General features: G+C 42.2%; 1 protein-coding gene across 3 annotated transcripts; it reads right to left on the bottom strand.

Annotated features, from left to right (window-relative positions):
- Window positions 1-1,748: 1,748 nt before the first annotated feature.
- Window positions 1,749-20,777, bottom strand: HMGCS2 (3-hydroxy-3-methylglutaryl-CoA synthase 2). Of its 3 annotated transcripts, none has more exons than XM_037826245.1 (10): window positions 20,614-20,777; window positions 15,370-15,824; window positions 12,234-12,359; window positions 11,545-11,709; window positions 10,001-10,166; window positions 7,830-8,000; window positions 6,027-6,133; window positions 5,335-5,460; window positions 3,954-4,065; window positions 1,749-2,194 (listed from the first exon to the last, which is right to left on the bottom strand). In XM_037826245.1, exons 1-9 carry the CDS (start codon window positions 20,715-20,717, stop codon window positions 3,959-3,961), a joined length of 1,527 nt encoding a protein of 508 aa, XP_037682173.1. In that variant the 5' UTR covers window positions 20,718-20,777; the 3' UTR covers window positions 1,749-2,194; window positions 3,954-3,958. The 3 variants fall into 3 exon arrangements, with proteins under 3 accessions (XP_037682173.1, XP_037682175.1, XP_037682174.1); XM_037826247.1 differs by having other exon boundaries at window positions 3,936-4,065; window positions 20,614-20,717; XM_037826246.1 differs by having other exon boundaries at window positions 3,945-4,065; window positions 20,614-20,717.
- Window positions 20,778-21,174: the final 397 nt, after the last annotated feature.

Below are 21,174 nucleotides of genomic sequence, written 5' to 3'. Positions count from 1 at the left end.
TGGGAGGTGTGTGAAAGGTTCTGATTCAGCATCTGGATGAGGAAGAGGCGGGTTTCAGCATGGAGATCCTGCAGTAAGCTCCTCTACGGATAGATGAAAAGCTCTAAATCCTGTCATCTCAAGAGCTCAAGGTGAATACAATGGGGCTTTTCTCCCATGCATGCAGTCGCTACTCCAGGGATTTTAGGAAAGGCTTATGTTGTCCCGCCAGAGATGGCAACCAGAATGAGGATATCCAGACAGCTTGCTAAGAAGCAGACAGCAGGTGGAATATTATGCAGCTGTAAGAAGAAATGAAGTCATGACACATATGACTACATGGTTGAAACTTGAGGACATTATGTTGAATGAAATAAGTCAGACGCAAAAGGACAAATAGTGTATGACCTCACAATATATCTACTAAATATAACTAGCAAACTCCTGGTGTTAATATCTAGATCATAGGTCACCAGAAGATAGAATGAGGGCAGAGGATGGGGAGTTGATGCTTAACTTGTTCAGAATATGAAATGAAGTTGATCATAAATGTTTGGAAATGGATGGAGGTGCTGGGAGCACATTATAGTGAGTGTAACTAACAGCAATGTGTGTGGGTGTGACTGCAGATGAAAGGGAAACTTTAGGGTCATGTATGTCACTAAAAGGAAAGCAGAGGATGAAACATGGGACTGAATAATATAGTGAACCCTCTTCAGGGTGAAAATGTTTTAGAATTTATTGTAGTGTTGGATGCATAACTCTGTGAATATACTAGAAGGCAGTGATTGTACACTTCAGATGGATTGCATGGTATGTGAATTTATCTCAATAAAACTATTTAAAAAAAAAAAAGCAGGCAGCAGAGTGGTGGCCAAGTGAGGCTGCCAAACACAGCTGCAGCTGGTTTAAGAGAATTGGATTTCAGCAATCACCTTGAGCCAGCCGGAGGAGGGAGACAGCAGATGCTGGATCAGCTGTTCACATTGGGATTTATCGCAGATTTGCTGGTGGCTGTTAAGACATGAACAACCTTGAGCAAAACAGTGAAGCGGGCGGGCCCCTGACTCCCAGCTGCCTCATGTCCAGGTGTCCCTATGCCCCCCAAGCCAGGCCCCAAAGAAAATGATTCTCCTCCAAAGTGCCCTTTACTCATTGAGGAAACTCTAAGAGAAAATGCATGACAGCAACTTGATGTCCTCCCTTCTTCTCCTAACCCCTCTTCCCAGGCCAGTGCCCTCCTTCCTGAGCTATTGTGGCTTTACAAGAGGACCCTGGAAAAAGTAGTGCCCTAACTCAATGGGGGAAAAAAGAAAAAAAAATCCTCTATTGGAAAAACTTCCTGCTCGGTAAAAAAACAGTTTTTGGCTAGAGGAACCAAAAACTTAGTCTGTTAACCTCTACCCTGCGTTTATTGGTCCAGAAAAGAATGGCAAGCTAGGATCAGGGAGGTGAGAGCCACAGCTCCTGCAGACAACCTCTCTGGCTTCTGTCTGCTGGTCTGCACTGGTACAGCCTTTAGATCAGGGAAATGAGCTGCAGGCGGAATCTGTTTTACTACCTTGGGTTCCCCCTGTTCCTCTCATAGCTTGTGGCGTAGGGTAGAAACGGAATGGAAATGGCAAAGGAGAGAGGCGGGGATGCAAGGTGAGTACTCAGCAGTTTTACACTAGCGGGGGAGGTGGAGCAGGTGTGGGGTCCTCAGAGCCACGTGGGCAGGCAGTTTGTTTGCATGGCAGCTACTGGGCTGACAGGTAATATAGGAGTCATTATTTCCTTCTCTCTTTAATGCAGTGTATTAGCTTAGTACCAGATATAAAATTTTTAAAAGTCACAGAAAACCTTAAGATAGGAACAAAGCTATAACAGCACAGAAATCTGATAATAATAATAACAATAAAGCTATAACAAATGATAGGGAAGTTATCTGGATCTTGAAGGAAACACCTGTCTGCTGCATTTCTGGAGGTCAGTGATTCCAGAATCAGTCTTCTCTCCATTCCTCCTTCTCTCTCACTCCTTCACAAAGAGCCCTTGGTCCACAATATCAGTGACGTCAGCAGGAAAAGACGTGAAGATCCCTCTAAGGATGGCCCCTTACTCCACAGGGTCAGCGCTTACGGGGCTACTGCACCCAATCCACTTACCAACCATGAGTACAATTTGTGGGTAGCATCTCTGTTAGCCTACTTTTGCAGGGAACCACTCAATGAATCTACAGAATTAAAAGGGGAAAAGGACATTCAATCATGACTCATCCCATCTTCCCCAACCCCAGCCCCACCTGAGAGGCTGTAATTTCCCCCCATGTGGCTATACAGAGGGGGTCTCCTATCTGCACCCCGAGGCCTGGTGTGCTCCCACTGCCCACCCAGCTCCCAGCCCGGACCCCTGAGGGACCTGTGCCCAGTGCCACAGAAGCCAAGGCTGGGGGTTTGGCAGAGACTCCATTACAGATTGGAGAGCAAGCTGGGTGGGCCAGGACAGTGCTGCACCCCTAGAGCTCCACAGAGTGGGGCAGTGACATAAAATATTCATTCCAGCTAGAATCTCATCATTGTTGGTGAACTGCTCATGTGAGTAGCAAGCATGAGAAAGGTACAAGAGCCCTAGCTCTTCTCTTCACTTGTGAGAACCTTGTGTATTATGAGAGGAAGAGAGCCTGATTTGGAAATTCTCCCTTGAAAACATTAAATTTCTCTTTCCTTGCTTCTGATGATTAAACTAGCCTAAAACATTTCATAACCCTTTGCTTGCAACTGACTTGACCTTAAGAACCACATTTCAAGCAAACAAGTAAAGGACTCCCTGGGAGGTATCAAAATCTCTGGGCCTGCTTACTAAGCTTGCCTGCTTTGGGCTGTATCCTGCAGCCCTGATCTGTGCAGCCGTTTGCCTGCCTGGTAGCTCTCTCAGCCCTGCTATGGGGCGTTTGTGGCCCAGGAAGACAGGCCAGGCCCGTGAGATGTTCCCAGGGGTTAGGAATGAACTGAGAGCACCCTCATCCTATAGGCTCCCTGCTTCCTCTCATACTGCTTTATCCATTTAGCTCCTTTATGCATTGACGTCTACCTCCCCTTCCCTGCTCCCCACTTTGCCCTTGGCACATCTCTTTATTCTTCCCTCTTCATCTAATAAAGGGAGAAAAATAAAAATAAAAAACAAACCTAAAAAATGTAGAGGAAATAGTTGGGGATGGGAACTGTATTAAATGAGATGGGTAGTAAAAGAAATTACTTCTGACTCTTCCGTTCTGCTTCTCTTATGTATTTGGAAAACAAACTGAAGCCAGATATCTGGGGACACAAACTACAAGACTCCAATTCCCAACTTTTAATTCTTTTAAAGGTACCATAAAGGGTTTTCCCATTTCTCCTCTCATCCCAGTCATCCTCCATTAAACTCTTCTTTCCCTACATCCCCTCCCCACTTATTTCCCAAACCTCCCATCTTCTCTCCTGAAGACACTGTATGGCATGAGAATTGCTTCAGGGCCCTTTAGCTTAAATCTCTCTCCAGTCCAAGCTTCTGGCTCTAACAAAACCCCCAATAACCTTGTTTCCTCATGCATCTGTCCTCAACACACTGGTCTATACCTTTTTTGAAGCTATCCATTCTTGTTACTGTCTTATCTCCTGGAGCAATGCACACAGGTTCACAGCCTGCTTCCTTTTACAGGTGTTAATTGTCTTTCTCTTAAGCTTCGAGGGGAGCTTAGCATTTTCAGCATATCAGGCAAATAAGTCTCACTCTTGTTCACATTCAGGATTTAAGAACCTGTCCCTCCTTGCTTTTGACCTTGCAGTGTAAACAGCTCCAAGAGTTTTAGTTGGTCCTCATGGTACAAACACCCCATGTCTGATCATTTCAGAAGTTATGGACCCTATCTGGCCTGGTTATAGGATCAGAAGTGCACCTGTAACCCAGAGCAAAGACCCTGGTTTTATGCCACCAACCCTGCAAACCTCATTCACCATCTTTAGAAGGGACGTCGGGCATACTTTCGGCGATGTAACTCATCCACTCGCTCCAGGTACCAAGTGCCTGGGAAAAGGTTGTTTATGTCACCAGGTGGTGAGAAATCCACTGTGGAATGAAGAAAAGAGACAACACTCAAAAAAAGCTATATGGAGGAGGGGGGGAGAAAAATAGTAACAGGGATGTCTACAGTTTCATAGGGAAGCTCTCCAGGCTGTATTGCAAGGCTGCGACATAACACACCATCTAGAACACTGGACAAGCAGAAGAACCACAGAAGTGGCCATCTTGTATCTAGCACTGAATGTTTGGCTATTAAATATTTTATTCTAGAGGCATGACAATTTCCTACAGCAAACATGCTCTCCCTCCATTGAAATATTCAGAATGTCCTTTTGCCAAGGGTACATGGCTTATGTACCCTTGTACAAGGGTACAAGGGTATAGGTTGAAGTATAGCTCAACGCCTCTTGTTTCCTAATAGATTTTTTCCTTCCTAGCCTTAGTTCTCTAGCTCTGACTTCATTGTGGTGATTCAGTGCTTTGTCCGTTAAGGTTTGCCCAGAGTTCTTTTTCTTTAATTGTTTTTCCCAGTTTGCTCTAACATGCCACCTTCCCTGTTCCAGATGAGATCAGTGACCACAGGGACTAGGTTTTCTGGAACATTACCAACTTCATTGTGTTCTGTCTCCTTTGTAGACCACACTGAAAACCATGTCCCCCAAGTTTTACTTGAGAAAATATTTTTACTGTGATTTTGAAACCACCATCTGGTCTCTTCAGTCCTACCTTTGGCTTTTTTTTTTTTCCTTTTTATTTGTTGATTTTTTGGGCGGTATTTTGTTTTTATGTTTGTTGGAGAAAGGAAGCATTAGGGAGGAGACAGTCATATTTGCTGATGACCTATTTTAAAACATTAATTAAGTTAATCTATTTGGCAACACTGCGAAGTTGGTATCATTTTAGAAATTAAGCAGCTGAGAAAAGCTCTGTGATTTTCCCAAAGACAGATAGCTGGTAAGTGGCACAGCTCAGGTTCAGATTTGGATATCTAGCTCTAACATCTAGGCTTTTTCAACAGTTGCACAAATAGCACATTTTGAAGACCATTCTTCTGGCTTCCAGGGACTACATTTTCCAGTATCTTGTTTTGGGAAGTTAGCTATAATCTTTCCTAGGAAGCCATATGCTATCCCCTATCTCTTTCCAACTCTCTCCACCAAGTTCTTGCCCTTTGAACCTAATAGGTCTTCTCCCAACTGTATTCTCGATGTCCTAACTGTATTCTAGACATCTGATGAGTCCCTGACTCCCAGCTGCTGCATGGAATCTGAGATGAATTGCCTTCTCCTCCTTTCTTCCTGCCACTTTCCTCACCTTTGTGACAGAAACGCTCCCTCTGGTTCATTACTTCTGTGAACTCCTCAGCAGACATTCGTTTCCGGGAAGCAAGGCGGTTTGGTAGGTCTGATACACTAGACACCAGCTTCTCTAGTGGGGAGCCTGGAAAGGAAGTGAGATGTTTAAACCTGTTTCACTGTCATTATCACAACCAATTACCAGTCCAGTGGAGAGACAGATTCTGTGGGAGCTCACACCCTGAGGAAAGTGATCTGTGTGTGGCTTAGAATTTCAAGAAACAATAAAGGTCAGCAAACATAATGTTAGCACAACAAACAGTCAGATACTCATTTAGTCTAAAATTGTCATTTAGAATTGTTGACTTGATCATGTCATCCATAAAACAATTAACAAATATTTACCAGCTATCTCAAATCCAAATCTTTTCTTTAACCGCTTGCAAGCAAACCACCATCATCTCTTGCCTGGACTATTAGTTGGAACTATCTAACTTGTTTCTCCATATCTGCCTTCAATCTGTTCTCTAAACAGAAGCCAAAAAAGTGCTTTAAAATATAAATCAGACAAACTTAGTCCATTGCTTAAATCCCTTCAGTGATTTTCTTTGCTCTTACCCACAACGTCATTCAAGATGTGAGCCTCAATAAGGGGGAGGCAGAAGTTGGTTTCTTTTCTCAGGAGTAACTTGATAGAAAGAGGGGACTCACCTGGAGAAGCATCCTGGGACACTCGAAGTGAAAATAAACTTGCTGCCAAGCCAGAACCATAAGAGAAGGCACCAATCCTGGAGCCAGCTAAGTCTTGGGCAGAGTGCCTGCAGGGAAATACGTAACAACAAATAGCACACTGGACTTATATTTTGTGCTTTGTAGAAACCAAATTTAGTCTCTGCCAACCTCATGCAACTAGGAGTGGAATGCTATACCTACAGGGACTTCTGGTAGATCCTGGAGACAAGTCCAGCAGTAGGAAAAGTAGCCAAGAGGAGAGCATTTAAAATCTGAGGTATACCAGGGGAGTGAATCTCCCTGGCAACGTGGAATATGACTCCCGGGGAGGAATCTAGATCCGTCATCGTGGGATGGAGAATATCTTCCTGACCAAAAGGGGGATGTGAAATGAAATGAAATAAGTTTCAGTGGCTGCAAGATTCCAAAAGGAGCCGAGAGGTCACTCTGGTGGGCACTCTTACGCACAATATAGACAACCCTTTTTAGGTTCTAATGAATTGGAATAGCTAGCAGTAAGTACCTGAAACATCAAACTACAACCTAGAACCCATGAATCTTGAAGACGATGGTATAAAAATGTAGCTTATGAGGGATGACAATGTGATTGGGAAAGCCATATGGACCATACTCCCCTTTGTCTAGTTTATGGATGGATGAATAGAAAAATGGGGGAAGGAAAAAAAAAAAAAAGGCACTCAGTGTTCTTTTTTTACTTTAATTGTTCTTTTTCACTTTAATTTTTATTCTTATTATTTTTGTGTGTGTGGTAATGAGAATGTCAAAAAATAATTTTGTGATGAATGCACAACTATATAATGGTACTGTAAACAATTGAATGTATGCTTTGTTTTGTATGACCGCATGGTATGTGAATGTATCTCAATAAAAATGAATGATTAAGAAAAAAATCTGAGGTATAGAAGGGATAGCAAGCACAACAGAATTATGGGGTGCACAGGGAACTTCTCCCACGAGGACAAAATGAATTTAGTACTCTCAAGGCACTTCCAAACTGAGATTAAATCATTGCACTCTCTCTCATGGCTCCTATATTGACTGGTAATACTCCAGCAGTTGTGGTTTTTGGATCATCCCCCATCAGTGGTGATTTGATCAAGCATACCCATTTACATTTTTCCTATTTTGGGTACATGTACTACCATGCAGTTATTTCTTATAAAACTCAACACAGAATATCAATAGAAATAAGTTAACCTTTGAGCACCTGCTGAGCACTACTATTTTAACTGCTTCAGGCAATTAATGCTCAGTCAAACCCTATGAGGTAGGTATTGTTGATCCATATTTTACAGATGGCAAAAGTGAGGCACATAGAGACTGAATAATTTTTCCAAGATCAAAGCTAAAACATGGCAGAGAAGAGCCCAGGCTGTGGGCTTTAAAGCTGAATTCTCTTAACCATCATACTCTATTAAATACAGAGATTTTAAATGAATTAGATAAAAATATGAATAAAAGTTCTATGATTTTCTTGCTGCACCCGAATAGATCTTGTACATCTGCTGACATACATGTACTTTACTTTGGAGACTATTGTTTAATGCAGATGGTAACTTCACTTGAACATATACCTTTGAAGCAACTTTCCCCTCCCTTCCTCTTTCCCTCTCTCCCTCCCTCCTCCCAGCCCCCAACTCCTTTGCTCCTTCTTTCTTCCATCTTTCCTTTAAACTTCAGATCCAGAACAGGAAGTGGTTCCCGGTTGGCCCGTCAGGCCTTGAGTGTGGGGCAGAAAGAGGGGTCAGACACAGTACTCACTGGGACAGAAGGGAGGCCAGGCACCCGTACAGGGACGAGGTGTACATGTTTCCGTTGTGCGCGGAGAGGTAAAGGGAGGCTTTGGTTTTCTGGTTGAAGGTGTCAAGTGAGGCCTTGAGAAATGCGGCATCCACATCCCTGTTGGTGTAGGTGTCTTCCAGCTTTAGCTCCCTGTGAGGCAGCCAGAGGAGCAGATGAGGTGACAGGCCAGGGGAAGGGGGGAAGGCAGCAAGAGGGAAACAACAGCTTCTGGAGAGAAGACTTTGGAGCACTAGTTTTTGTTTTTGTTTTTTGTTTTTGCTTTGTTTTGTTTTGTTGGTAGAATTCTTGGAAATATAGAAAAGCACAAAGAAAGAATATCACCAACAGTCCTATCATTCAGAGTCATATTTTTCTTGTGGAATCCACTGGTACTTTCACACATTTTATGGTAAAATAAAATCATGCTATACATTCTGTTTAACATGCTTCCTTAACTTAGAATATATATGTTGAGTATGTCAACTTTTTCCCATAACATGAAATCATCTTCTACAGCATTATTTTGAAAGGCTGCAGAATGGTCCATGGTAGGATGTACCCCTATCTCTCATACTACAGTGAATACATTCATGTTCTTTTAGACATGTAGAATTACCGAGCTGAAAGACTTTTGAAGGCTTTTGCTTCATATTGCCCTATTATTCCCTTTAAAAGTTGTATACATTTACACAGACACTATGGTCTATTTTCCCATAGCCTTGTCAGTTCTGGGTATTCCCAGTTTTAAAAGTCTATATTAAAAAAATGATGTGACGGTAAAGTTCATGTGTCCATTTGGCCAGGTTATGGTGTCCAGTTGTTTGGTCAAGCAAACAACCTTTTACTGTGGGGATATTTCATGGATTTAAATCGTTAGTAAGTTGGTTGCATCTATGACTGATTACATCTACAATCAACTGAGGAGATTGTCTTCAATAATGAGAGAAGTCTCATCCAATCAGTTGAAGGCCTTAAAAAGAAGTGATGATTTCAGCAGCCAGAAGGGAGAATTTCCATCTCTACTTCAACCAGTCAGCTTCTCCTGGGGAGTTCGTCAAAAACTTTTATCAGAGTCCCCAGCTTGCAGCCTACTCTGTGAAATTTGGTCCCCCACCCACCCCCCAGTCACGTGAGCCAATTCCCTAGAGAACCCAGTCTGATACAAACAGTATCTCGGTTTATTTGTTTCTAATGAGCATGCACATTTAAAAATACGATTATATGCATTTCTTGTTTGAAGAAATTTTTTGATCATATCCTTTGCTCATTTTTCTACTATCTTATTATTGATGATATCTTCATATGTTAATGATATTAAGCTATTGTCTTTGGTATATGTTACAATTTTTTTTAATGGGGCAGATAGTAAGCAGTGTTTGTGCTCATTTTGAGGTTTTAGTTAGTGGCAAGGTTAATAGTAGTAGTTAGTAGTAGGGGCAAATTTTAGTAGGATACTTCCAAAACTTGAAATAAACAAATACTGTGTAGAAAGGGAAAAAGCCCGTTCCTAATGGGAAACTCTTTGTATTGAAGGTGCTCCTTGTCCAAATGTCTTAGAGCAATGCATCTGCAAACAGGATTCTTTCAGCTTTTGTGGCCTATAAATAGGACAGCTGGATGATCTCCATTTTAAAGATGAAGGCAATTGAGGCAACAAACAAGACATTAATTAAGCCAGTGGCAAACGAGAATGGGACCTGGTATTCCCTGAGCTGCTGCATTGTGCCATGGTTATTTGCTTCTAAATGACTGTGTGAGTAGAGACTGTGAGATACCATAGCGCAGGGATTGTGGGGTCATATTCATCTTTGTTTCTCTAAGTTTAGTACGACGTCTGGCACATAGCAGTTGTCCAGAAAGTGTTCATTGACTGAATGATTTAGCCACACACCCTTTTCCCTGCTTCTTATTCTCTGAAGTTTACTTCTAGTCCCTTGATCCGGAGATGCTAGCAAACTCTTTGTGCTCCCCTGAGCTAATACATGAAGGGTCTTATTACCATTAACGTATGCAGAGATTTGGCATCATTTCTGTTGTGTGGGAGGATTGCCATTTGTTCCCTGAGGAGCAGCTGGTAGTCTGGCTTCAAGGTATCTGCTCCCCCTTCCTACCCCTCACCTGCCACTTGGCTCCCCAGGAAGGGCACTCACCTGAAGGCCTCCAGCCCCTTGTAGAGGCTGGCTTGTGTGTCACTGCTGGCTGACAGGAAGTCATTGAACATCAGGCGTGCCAGGGATTTCTGGACCAACTTGCAGAAGGGTGTATGAAAAATCATAAACTGGAAATCTTTTAGGGTGAAAGGTTGATCAATGCCAGCTGAAAGAGCAAATATGAAACAAGGAAGTGCCATGATGGATTAGTCATTTAGATCCACTTCTCTAAGATTTCAGCTGTGCTTAAGAACTCAAAGCCTCTGCAGAGAACTGGCCTACCTCCAGCAAACACACATTAGGGGAAGCAGGTAAGTTTGTTCATTCATTTCACAAGTATTTACAAAGCACCCTCTATGTGTAAGGAAGGGAAAGAAACAATCTTCTGAGTATATGCTACTGCCAACCTCCATGACAAATGCTTTCAAGTATATTAACTTATTCTTTCTCCAAATCCATTTTGTGCTCTATTATTTTCTCCATTTTTCAGAGGAAGCAGATTTTCTAAAACATTAGTTAAGTCATGTGTCCAAGGTCACCCAACTTTGGATTTAGATTCATTCTGACTCTGCTTTCCAGACGGTCTCTCTGCAGATACGGACAATGAAACTTCTGCCCTTAGGAAAGTTTATAATTTAGTGCTATGATCCAAAGCAGCATCTGTCAAGTTCCATATGAGAATAAGGTGTAAAATTAAAATGCTATAAGAATTCAGAGGAGGTGACAGCAATTAGCCAACAACAGCTTTATGGGGGATGGGCATAGGCAGAGAAGTCCAAGGAGACTCCTTATCCACAGGTATTGCCCGTGTGGTCACGTCCCACCTAGTGCAATAGAAAAGGGTAAGACATGGCTCTCACATCAACCCTAAGCCATCCATGATCTGATGCCTCTTCACGTATCTTTTCCCACTTTGAAACCTGTCTCCTACAGACGTTCATCTGGGTATGGCTAAGCAGGCAAAATTCCTTTTTATTTTTTTTATGTAGGTTTTTTATACTTTTAAAATAAGACTTATCTACTTCATTTCTGATTATGAAAGTAATACATATATTTAGCAGAAAGTCCAAAAACTAAAGGTAAAAATAAAATCTACCTGTAACCCTACCATCCATCTATCCAGAGAAAAGTCACTAAATATACTTTAGTATGTAGAAAATATAGGTATGATTTTCCAACATCAACCAGAGTGTAAAAGATGGCAAAAGATAAACCAAGGGTCAAAACACTCCTGACTTAAACAGAAATATCTGCCTTATAACAGTATCTCCCCAGGTGCTTTTATATCGGTGGGCTCTGGCCTCAGATTGTTCAGTTTCTTTCATTTAGCCCAAGTCACAGGGAGTTTTATGCTTGAATTCGGTCAACTTCCAAGTGGGTTTTAGCCTAGTCCCAGGAGAAAGTGTAAGAAGAAGAGGATACCAAACAGTTCTCTAGACATCCTTTTGCAAAGAAGGAGAAGAAACCTTGCCTTAAATTTTTAGGGACAAACTCTTGACCCTTTGTAAGTAGATCCTCCACTTTCTGCCCTCTGAGGTCCATACCTTCCTTCCACTGCTTCTGGATTTTTTGGCGGTAAAATGCGTAACATCGATCCAAGGCCCGGAAATAGCACTGGATGGAGAGCTTCCCATCCACCATCGGGTACTCTGAGGCCAGGTCTGGTTTGTAGAAGTCGTATACGTTCTCCATGTGGGTTCCCCTGAGCCCTGGAGAGGCACACAGAGGGATTCAGGGACTCCAGCTGCGGCCACCTCGAGCAGAAGGGACGGGAGAACTTTGCAGAGAGCCTCCTAGTCTTTACCTGCCTCCCATGCCCGAGCGTCTGCCCACTCAGCACGGCTCACGTGATCAATGGGAGTTGAATAGATTGTATCACGTAAATGAAATTTCTGTTCCCCCTTCCAACCTATGTAGACTTAGCAAACACTGGAATAAAAGCCAAAAGCCTCAAAGGAAAGTCTTTCTCTTTATACCCAATTACATCCTTTCATCTAGACAGCATCCAGACCACTCATTTCACACGTCATTGGCAGAAGTGGGAAACTTCGCTGATTCCTCTCTTCCCTTCCTCTCTGCTCTCTGCTCCCCATTACAGCCCTTTGAGGCAAGTGAGACCATTAACAAGCCCACACTTCATCCCTGAGTAGCAGACATGTGAACTGGGGATCTATGTATTTGGCTATGCCGTGGACAGCCTCTTGGTAACATGCATTCACTGTTTATGACAAACCTCTCTCAAGGGCCAGCGGAGCATTGGGTCCAACCAGCATCGCCGCAGCTCCGGCCCCTCCGGTGGGGCGAGCGCTACCACTCGCGTAGACCGCAATGTCCCCACAGACCACCAGTGCATAGCGACCTGGAAAGACAGCCAAGAAATTATTATTATTACTACCACACCTATCATTAACTGAGTGCCAGGAACAATTTTGGGGGCTAAGGAACCACAATCATCAATTCCCAGTCCTCATGGAGTTTACTTTTTATTGAAATTCATCATGACAGCTTGAAAAGCAAAGTTAAAACTGAGTTAAAATGGAATTCTGTCCGTTGAAAAGTTTGTTGATTGGCACTTTTGGAAAAAATTTATGTTTGTACTGATCACCTTATCCTAAAATTCCATGATCCACAATCCTGAAATTGAATCGGGATTCCAACCCAAATTCACCTGAATCCAAGGACCTCCTCTTCAGAATAATAACTCCGACAACACCAACAAAAAATATTGTTTTTTCCCCAACAAAATGTATATATGTACACGTTGTGAAAAACTTAGAAACAATAGAAAAATATTTGGAAGATGATAAGAAGACAATCAGTAAATTTGACAACATGTAAGTCAAACTGGGGAAGTATTTATAACAGAACCAAAAAAAAGGCTATTTTCTTTCATTTATAAAGATCTCATTAAAAAGACAAGCCATGCAATAGAAATATAGTGAATAAATATGAAAAAAAAATACATAACTTCTCTTATAATGGAAAAAGGCAAATCAAAGACTATTATTTTACTTATTAAATTGGTGGATTATAATGTTTGATACTATGTATTATAGGAATGTAATTTAGTGCAACATTCTGAAGAACAATTTTGCATATTCTAACAAATTTTTAAATCTTGAATTTTTGATCTTGAAATTCCACTTCTAGGACTCTATTCTTGCAACATATTACCGCAAGCATGCAAAGCTATTGTACAATGTTCAATTGTACATTACAAATAATGTACAATTACATTATTTGTCATTGCAAAAAACTTTTGACAGCCCAAACATCAAACAATATGGAACTAATTAAATATATTTTGGTATACACACATACACACACACAATGAAACATTATTTGGCTTTTAAAAGACAAGGCCTTATATACATTGACATAGAATGATCTATAAGACATCAGAGAGATGAAGAATAACATGCACAGTGTTAAAACCACAAAATTGAATAGATATCTGTATGCTTACAGGTCCATATAAAAATTCTGAAGGAATATATAAGAACATATAAGCAGTGTTAAATTCTGGGAAATAGTGGTAGGAGTGTCAAAAGGGGACTTGTTCTTCACTTTAAACTCTAGTGTATGTATATATGTTTTTTTCCTCTCTTTTTTTTAACCATAGCTTTGTATTACCTTGAAAGAAAGAAAGAAAGAAAGAAAGAAAGAAAGAAAGAAAGAAAGAAAGAAAGAAAGAAAGAAAGAAAGAGAAAGAGAGAGAGACTTGGGGTTCCCAGGCAATCTGAGCCTGTGCCACCCCTTCCTCCCTTCACAACCTGCTCTCACCCCTGGAAGGGTTCAGAACTCCCAGGTGAATCCCAGAACCACCCCCTTCCAGCTGAGGGTCCCCCAGTGGATGACTGGCCAGGTCAAAGGCAGAGCAGTTATCCACAACTGAGCTCTTCTGGTCTTGGTGGCTGCCATCATGTCCAGGGTGTGTGGTCCAGACATTCAGGATCAAGCTCGGATATGCTTTTCATCTTAAGGTGTACTACAGTTTGCATTTTTTTTTTATTTTTTTCACTAAGATATCCATCATATTAAAGAAAGATGTATTTGCAGCTCTCTCCCGTGGACTACCCAGCTACCTCGTACAATCTCATTTGAAATGACACGCTTGAATTGGAATAACTCTTGGGAGTCATTTTTATAGGTTATTTTTATAGGTCCTCTGTGTTTTGCTAAAGCTTGATGCGTTCCCTTTGCCTTTTATTTCTATACCCCGACTAAATGCTTGGTTGGCCCTACTGGTGGTGGTGGTGGTAGAGGTCACTGGAGAGTTGATAATCAAGTGCTAAGAAGAAAAGAAAATATTGTAAGAATAAACTTGATGATGCAGAGACTGGGACATTCCAAATCAATGGGTCCACAGACAGTGAGGCCATGTAGGGCATTTGAAAAAGCACTGAGCTGGGGGTATGGAATTGCACTGACTTTCTGCACGAACAGAGACAAACAAAGTCATCATGGCCTTTTTTTTCAAAATGAAGTACATGAAATTAGATAATCTCTAAGATCTTCTCAATGTTAAGACTTTATAATTAATTCTATAATTGATGTTCATTATGGTGTCTAAGGGTTTTAATCCTAGTTTCCAACTCAGTAAATACAGAGTTGCTTGAGTGCCACGGTTCTTCCACATCTCTATGATTTATTTCCTTCAATCTTTTTACCAGCCCTTCAAGGCAGGGAGGCAAATAAGAACCCTGAGTCTCAAAATGGTTGAAGTACTTGTCAACAATTATTCACAGAGCTAGGGTTTCTAACTGTCAATTTGTACTGTTTCCCTGGGAGCTTTGCTTGCCATCACAGCAGGGTTTCTTCCTACAGTATAGCATTGAGGGGGTATAAGTAAGATACAGGGTAATATTAGCACGTTAAGCAAAAAGGAATTTCCTAGAAACTAGACAAGGGAGAAAGTGGAAACAGTCTGTGTAACAGTCCATCCTGTTTATACCAGAGTGTTTCCCCCTTAACATCTCAACTTGTTTAAATCTCTCAACATCGCCTATCTGTCTCTGAGACTTAGGAAAAGCTTATGAGTCACAGGTAAAATAGGAAATATAATGAATTTGGTTCAGTATCCTACCTCTGCCACTTACTTTGTGTAAGATATTGGGTTCTCAGTGTCCTCCTCTATAAATCACATATAACATCCACTTCCAAGGCTGTGGAAAGGACTAAATGAATCACTTAATGTGAACTATATGGGACTAGAGAATCTAAGTGATGACTGTCATCACGGTTTTGGGTGATAGATGAGTAAGTTGTCCTTTCTTCCTTCCAAGGAAGGGAATCACCTGGAGAACTGAGAAGCAAAACTGGTAGGTTTCAGCCTCCAACCCCAGATCCTTTCTTACATAAGCACGTACCATCCCAGGAGCTGGACTCTATCCAGTTGGCAGCATTGAAGAGGGAGGCAGTGCCACCGTAGCAGGCATTGGTGGTATCTATGCCCTCGATGTCGGTGTTCCCGGAATCCTGGAAGAGCTCCATGAGTACTGTTTTGACAGCCTTGGACTTGTCAATGATGGTCTCGGTGCCCACTTCCAGCCGGCCCACGGAGTCCCATGGGAGCTGTGTGCGCTCCATCAGCTGCTGCACCACCGTTAGGCACAGGGAGTTGATGTCCTCCTGGACTGAGCAGAAGCCCATTTGGGTCTGGCCCAAGCCCACTGTGTACTTTCCCACTTCCACATTGTTATACTTCTCCAGGTCAGTTTGGTCCACATATTGTGCTGGGAAGTAGACCTCCAGGGCAAGGATGCCCACATCCTTTGGCCAAATATCTGTTTTGGCCAAGGGCACAGCAGAGACTGTAGAAAACCTGTAGTGAAGATAACAGTCATAATTTCACTGTTGGTCTCTAGCCAGTTTCCTCAAAAGACAGCGACACATAATCATTTAATTCATTTTTTATGTATTTTGAAGCTATGTTATCAGATACATACAAATTTAGAATTGACATATCTGTACATCAAATTGACCATTTTATCCTTGTTATGTGTCCCTCTTCAACTGTAGTGATACTTCTTGCCTTAAGGTCTACTTTTCCTGATGTTAATAAACCATACTGGCTTTTTGGTCAGTGTTTGCACATTATATCTTTTCTGTCCTTTTATACTTTTAACTTATCAGGGCCTTTATATTTAATATGCTTCTCTTGTAAACAGCATATAGTTGGGTCCTTATTTTATTTTTAACAATTCCTACAGTACTGGTTTTATAGCTGGAGTATCAGTCTATATTTATTTTAATTACTTAAAGAATTGGAATTGTCTGCCATCTTGCTATTTGTTTCTATTTGTCTCATATGTTCTTTGCTCCTTTATTTCTTTCCTGTCTTCTTTTTTACTAAACAACTATTTATTATTCCATTTTATCTCTTCTATGAGCTTTTAAGTCACATATATTTTTATATTTTTCTTTTAGAGGTGACCATAAAGGTCATAATATGCATAGTTGGCTTAATCTAAATTAAGTTAGTACTTCTATTACTTCCTGAGCATTGCAAAAACCTTACCTTAGTTTAATTTCATTTACCTTCTCCTTCCCTTTGCACTATTATTGTCACATATTTTACTTCTACATATATTAAAAACATCATAGGACATTTTTTAAAAATTCATTTTTAAAGGGTCCCTTTCATTATCCCCCTTTCTCTTTCTTCACTCTCTTTTATACACAAGACCACAGCCATTGTTTTTCTACTTTTTAAGGAATTGTCTGTTTGATTCCATTTTCTCTGCTTTTTCTGACTGGGCCTCCCAGTATTTATTGAGCACGTACACTACACCCAATGCTATGCTGAGTTCCAGTTGCACAATAATGAATAAAACACTCTTTGTAAACCATAAAAAGGGTACAGTCTAATGGAGGAGGCTGGCGTTTTTACTACTAAATACACAGTAGAACAGGCAAAGGCTGTGGGAACAGAAGGGACAGAGAGAACAATTCTAAATGAGGGCAGAAGAAAATAGGGAGAAGGTCAGTAGAAGAGGGGAGAGATAATCTATTTCCTGTTTCCACCCATCTCTCTTCAAGTCTTACTCTTACCCTCCGATTAAAACCTAGAGTTTCTCCTCCCAGCTACAAGTAAGAGTTCACAAAGTCCCCCTCCAGATGCCGTAAGCAAGTCCCTAAAATCTGATCACTCATCATTTTACAGATGGGCACATCAGGGCACAGAGGTGAAGTCATGTGCTCAGACTGATATGTTAAGTCGTGTATTAGAAATATTCTGTCCCTTCAGTGACACGAGTGCCAGTGTAGTGTGTGTGAGCTACACTCAAGCATGCCTCCAAGTTCCTTTGACATGTATTGGGCCACAGAGAGAGAATTCCCTACTATGGAAGAGTGACAGGATGGCTTCTCAGGCTTATAAATTTAGTTCCGTGCTACAGAAGCTACACATTGTATTGACCATCTATAGCAATCATCTTTAGGGGCCAGGGCTTCTCGTAGCCCCAATTCTCCCACCAGGAAGACTACTTTGAACAATTGCTGTGAGGCAAAGGTAGATCAAATGACCACAAGGTAGTGAGGAAAATCCACTTTGATAAGAGTGATAAGAGCAGTTTGGAATTTAACTGTCTTCCCTATTTATTTGGTGCCCTCCAAATACCCGGAGTTTGTACTCTCAAATATTTATAGAGGACCTTCCCCAGCACCTAGGAGCTAATGGTTAGCCAGCACCTGGTTCTGGGCTTGGCTGTCTTTTTCCCCCGGCTTCATTCTCACTCTGCTTTCTCTGTGCTGACTCCCTTTTCTTCAGGCTTACAAGAAGAGGCTCCAATAGTCGGTTGCTTTCATAACAAGAATCAGTAACTTCTGTAACTATTTTGATGGGACACTATTTCTGGAAATGGATTCCAGAGCTTTGAGGAAAAGTTAGCATGTAGAGGCTTCCAGAAGCATCAGCGCATGAAGTTAAGAGTATCTTTCTTATCTTGTGCTTTCTGCAAAGAATAATCAGTTTATTTACTTTAAAATTGATTTTATTCTGGTATCACCTTTTTCGGGAAAATGTATCAGGCTTCTATTTCTTCACTCCATGTTGCCCCCTTCTATTGTGTTTCAAGCATTTATGTGCCAGGTGCTGTGCTAAGGGCTGCAGAGGAGGTGGTGGAGGAGGCAAGAAAAAGAAGGCAAAGCAATTGCCCTCGAGTAACTCCTTGACCAGTGGGACGAATGAGAAAAGCACACACACAACCCAACTGCGAGGCAGAATGTGATAAGGGCTGCAAGAGGGCTATGCGCAAAATCCCATAGGGGTTTCCTGTAAGTGTGAGGACCAGGAAAGGCTTCATAGAAGAGACTGCATTTGAGATCAACCTTGATGGATGTGGGAAATTAGTGCAGATGAAAAAATGGAGAGGGTTGAAGGGGCAGTGGCAGAAGGGAAATATTCCTTTAGGAGTATTTGAGGGATGATTGGACAGATAAAGGTACCTGGAGCAGACAGTGTGTGAGGGACTAGGGAAAGAACGTGTGAGAAGAGAAAAGTAGGTTGGAGCTCTAAATTGGAGGACATGATTCTTGCTTAATTTTAGAGGCAGCCAAGAAGCAGCAAAGCAGATGCTGAGACGAGAGCAGATCTTATGTTGGACTTGGACCCAATGCAGGTTGGACTAGAAAGGATAGACATATAGAGATGAGACCTCTAAAGGGTATTTGTGTACCAGCTCAAGCATGGGCAGCTGCGAGTCCACTGAAGGCGTTGAAACCAAAGAAGTCACAAAAGAAGTCACCCAAAGAGCTGGGTGAAGACCGAGGGTTGCTTATTGAAACAACCAAAAGCATTTCCATCGTTTCCTCCTAAATGCAAGTTAAATTCTGAGCTGGGACATTTGAGCTGTACTCAGGTTTGTCAGGGGGTGGGGAGAGGGGTGGACAATGATAAAGTCATGAAGAAATTGAGCAGGCTAACGAGCTTCACGCACCATGTTACCCCACCATTAGCCCACACATACACACACCCAGGCACCCTGGGTACCAGGCAAGGGCAGATACTAGATCTAAATCATTTTTTTAAGTATTCATGGAATGTAGAGAAAAAAATGGAAAGGAAAGAAGGGCCTTGTCCTAAAGTGTAGTGGTGGTTTAGGGATTGGACAATAATACATAGGTGTCAAGGAGACCAAGTCAACTAGCTATAGTTGTTACCATCGGCTCTGGGAGATTGAAACACTTGGGCCACACTGAAGGAGTTTTTACAAAGAAAAGTAATGTATACATGCTTCTTGCACAAGCACACGTACTCACATGCGCACACAGAAACACACACAAACTTTTGTCATCATATCTCATTTTCCCCTTTCGTGAAATTGGAGGGCAGGGGAAGCAGGTTTCTTATCCTCAGTCTATTTAGAATCTTGCAGCAGTGACTTAAAGCAGCAGCTTTTATTAACATTGCAGTTGATGCAGAATCCCGAGGGACTGGGTTTGTAAAGACGGGGATGGTGTTGGAGAAGAGGGGCCATGGGCCCTGGTAGCTAGACCCATGCCACTTTGCTTCTCACTGAGCAGGACTGGAGTGCTCAACTAGCAGTTTAGGGCTGGCAACTTGAGGTCCCCAAGCTTCTTGAGATCCCCAAATTCTGCAGAAGGCAATTTCCCTCACTTGGAGTCTTCCAAAAGGCCTGCAGTCCCTGCATTCCCATTTCTAAGAAATGCAGCAACAAATCTGGGTACACCAAAGCCTTGGAATTAAGAATAGACAATTAAAGTGTTGCTTATTGAGACAAGCAAAAACATGTCAGTCCCTTCCTCCTAAATACAGGTTAAATTCTGAGCTAGGACATTTGACCTATATTCAGAGCTTGGCAAGGGGTGGGGAGAGGAGGGGAAAACGATAAAGAGTTACTTTTGCTTCCTTTATCTTTATCTCAACTTCTAGGGCGTTTGATACAGTTTTCCAGAGCTCCAAATCCATCCAGTCCAACTTCCTTCACAATGCACAATGCCGTGTTTTTCTTCTGCCCTAAAGAACAACTTGAACCAATAGATAATCACCTGTAACTAAACTACAGTGAATTGTGCATGCTAGAGTGAGCTGCTGTGCTTGTTAGCTTTTTCAAATGTTTCTGATGTTAGGAGATCAGCATGAAATTGGTCAGAGGTCACAGATCATACCAGCAGCTGCTGAGATCCTAGGCTTGCTATCCTGTTGTGTTTCTTCCTTTTCCCTTCTCTATTTCATCTCCAGCCTGCTTTCTGCCCCCACCCCCCGTCCCACACACACTTCTCAGAAACTGCGTAAAACTGTTAAGTCAAGTCTTTGAAATCATTTGGTATTGGATTGAGAGTGGCTTTTAAACACCTCGTTTGAGTAATTATACAAACTCTGCAACTCTGATGTTCCCACTGCTCTGTGGGTGCAGCACAGTAAAGATGCTGTTGTGACAAAACAACAGCTGTCAGAGGCTTGGGATCCTGGAATTCTACAGCTGAGAAGCTGAGAACTGAACTTGCTTGTCTTAGGCTGTGCAGCCAGACTTGCCAACTTTTGACTGGGATTCGAGTGGATTTTTCCCCATGACCTGTCCATCTTTTATGATTCCATGATGCTTCTCAAAGAGTAAGCCTGGACAGTTCCCCGGGGCCACACGACTCACCTTTGGTAGGCTGCTGGCAGGATGCGAGCAGGGGCGAGCGAAGCTTCTTGAAGCACTCTTTTCACTTGAAAGACCCGCTTCACTGGAGTCAACAGTCGATGCATTTCCAGAGGAGCAAACAGAAAGCCGGGCAATTCACAGCTCTAGGGAGAGGTGCCCGGCAGTGCCCCAACTGGCTTTATAGAGCCTGGAAACTCCTGCCTTGGGAAACCCCGCCCCTGCTTTTCAAGGCTCAGTGTACTTCTAAAACTGGGCCAAAGGTCTCACTCAGATCATGGGCAAACTAAGGAAAACATCATCTCGCCAACATGTACACGGCTGCCCTTCTCCTGGGCATGTTGGGGGAGGGTGGCTCTGATTCTTCCTTTTGGGTTTTGGGGGCAGCTTTATTTCTGCTGAGCCTTCTCAGGAGGTCATGACTATCCTTGTTGTACCATATCCCAAGATAATCCTACTTGTCCTGTCTTGGACCCTGGCTCCTCAGGTCCACCCCTGACATCTCAGAGTTATTTTCACTTGGTGGCCCGAATCGTTTTCCCTAGTGTTAGCTGTTATTATTTT

Source organism: Choloepus didactylus, chromosome 2 (assembly GCF_015220235.1).
Source record: "Choloepus didactylus isolate mChoDid1 chromosome 2, mChoDid1.pri, whole genome shotgun sequence".
NCBI classification, from domain to species: domain Eukaryota; kingdom Metazoa; phylum Chordata; class Mammalia; order Pilosa; family Megalonychidae; genus Choloepus; species Choloepus didactylus.
The sequence above is the reverse complement of the archived record's forward strand: the minus strand, read 5'-3'. Positions and strand labels throughout refer to the sequence as shown.

What these genes read in the sequence shown, in the direction of transcription:
- HMGCS2 (XM_037826245.1), bottom strand. Translation starts at nt 20,717, where the DNA reads ATGCATCGACTGTTGACTCCAGTGAAGCGGGTCTTTCAAGTGAAAAGA. An exon ending in AAGGGGCTGGAGGCCTTCAG is followed by an intron (nt 8,001 to 10,000) that starts GTGAGTGCCCTT and finishes GCTGCCTCACAG; the next exon opens with GGAGCTAAAGCTGGAAGACA. An exon ending in GTCCCAGGATGCTTCTCCAG is followed by an intron (nt 5,461 to 6,026) that starts GTGAGTCCCCTC and finishes CTTCCTTTCCAG; the next exon opens with GCTCCCCACTAGAGAAGCTG.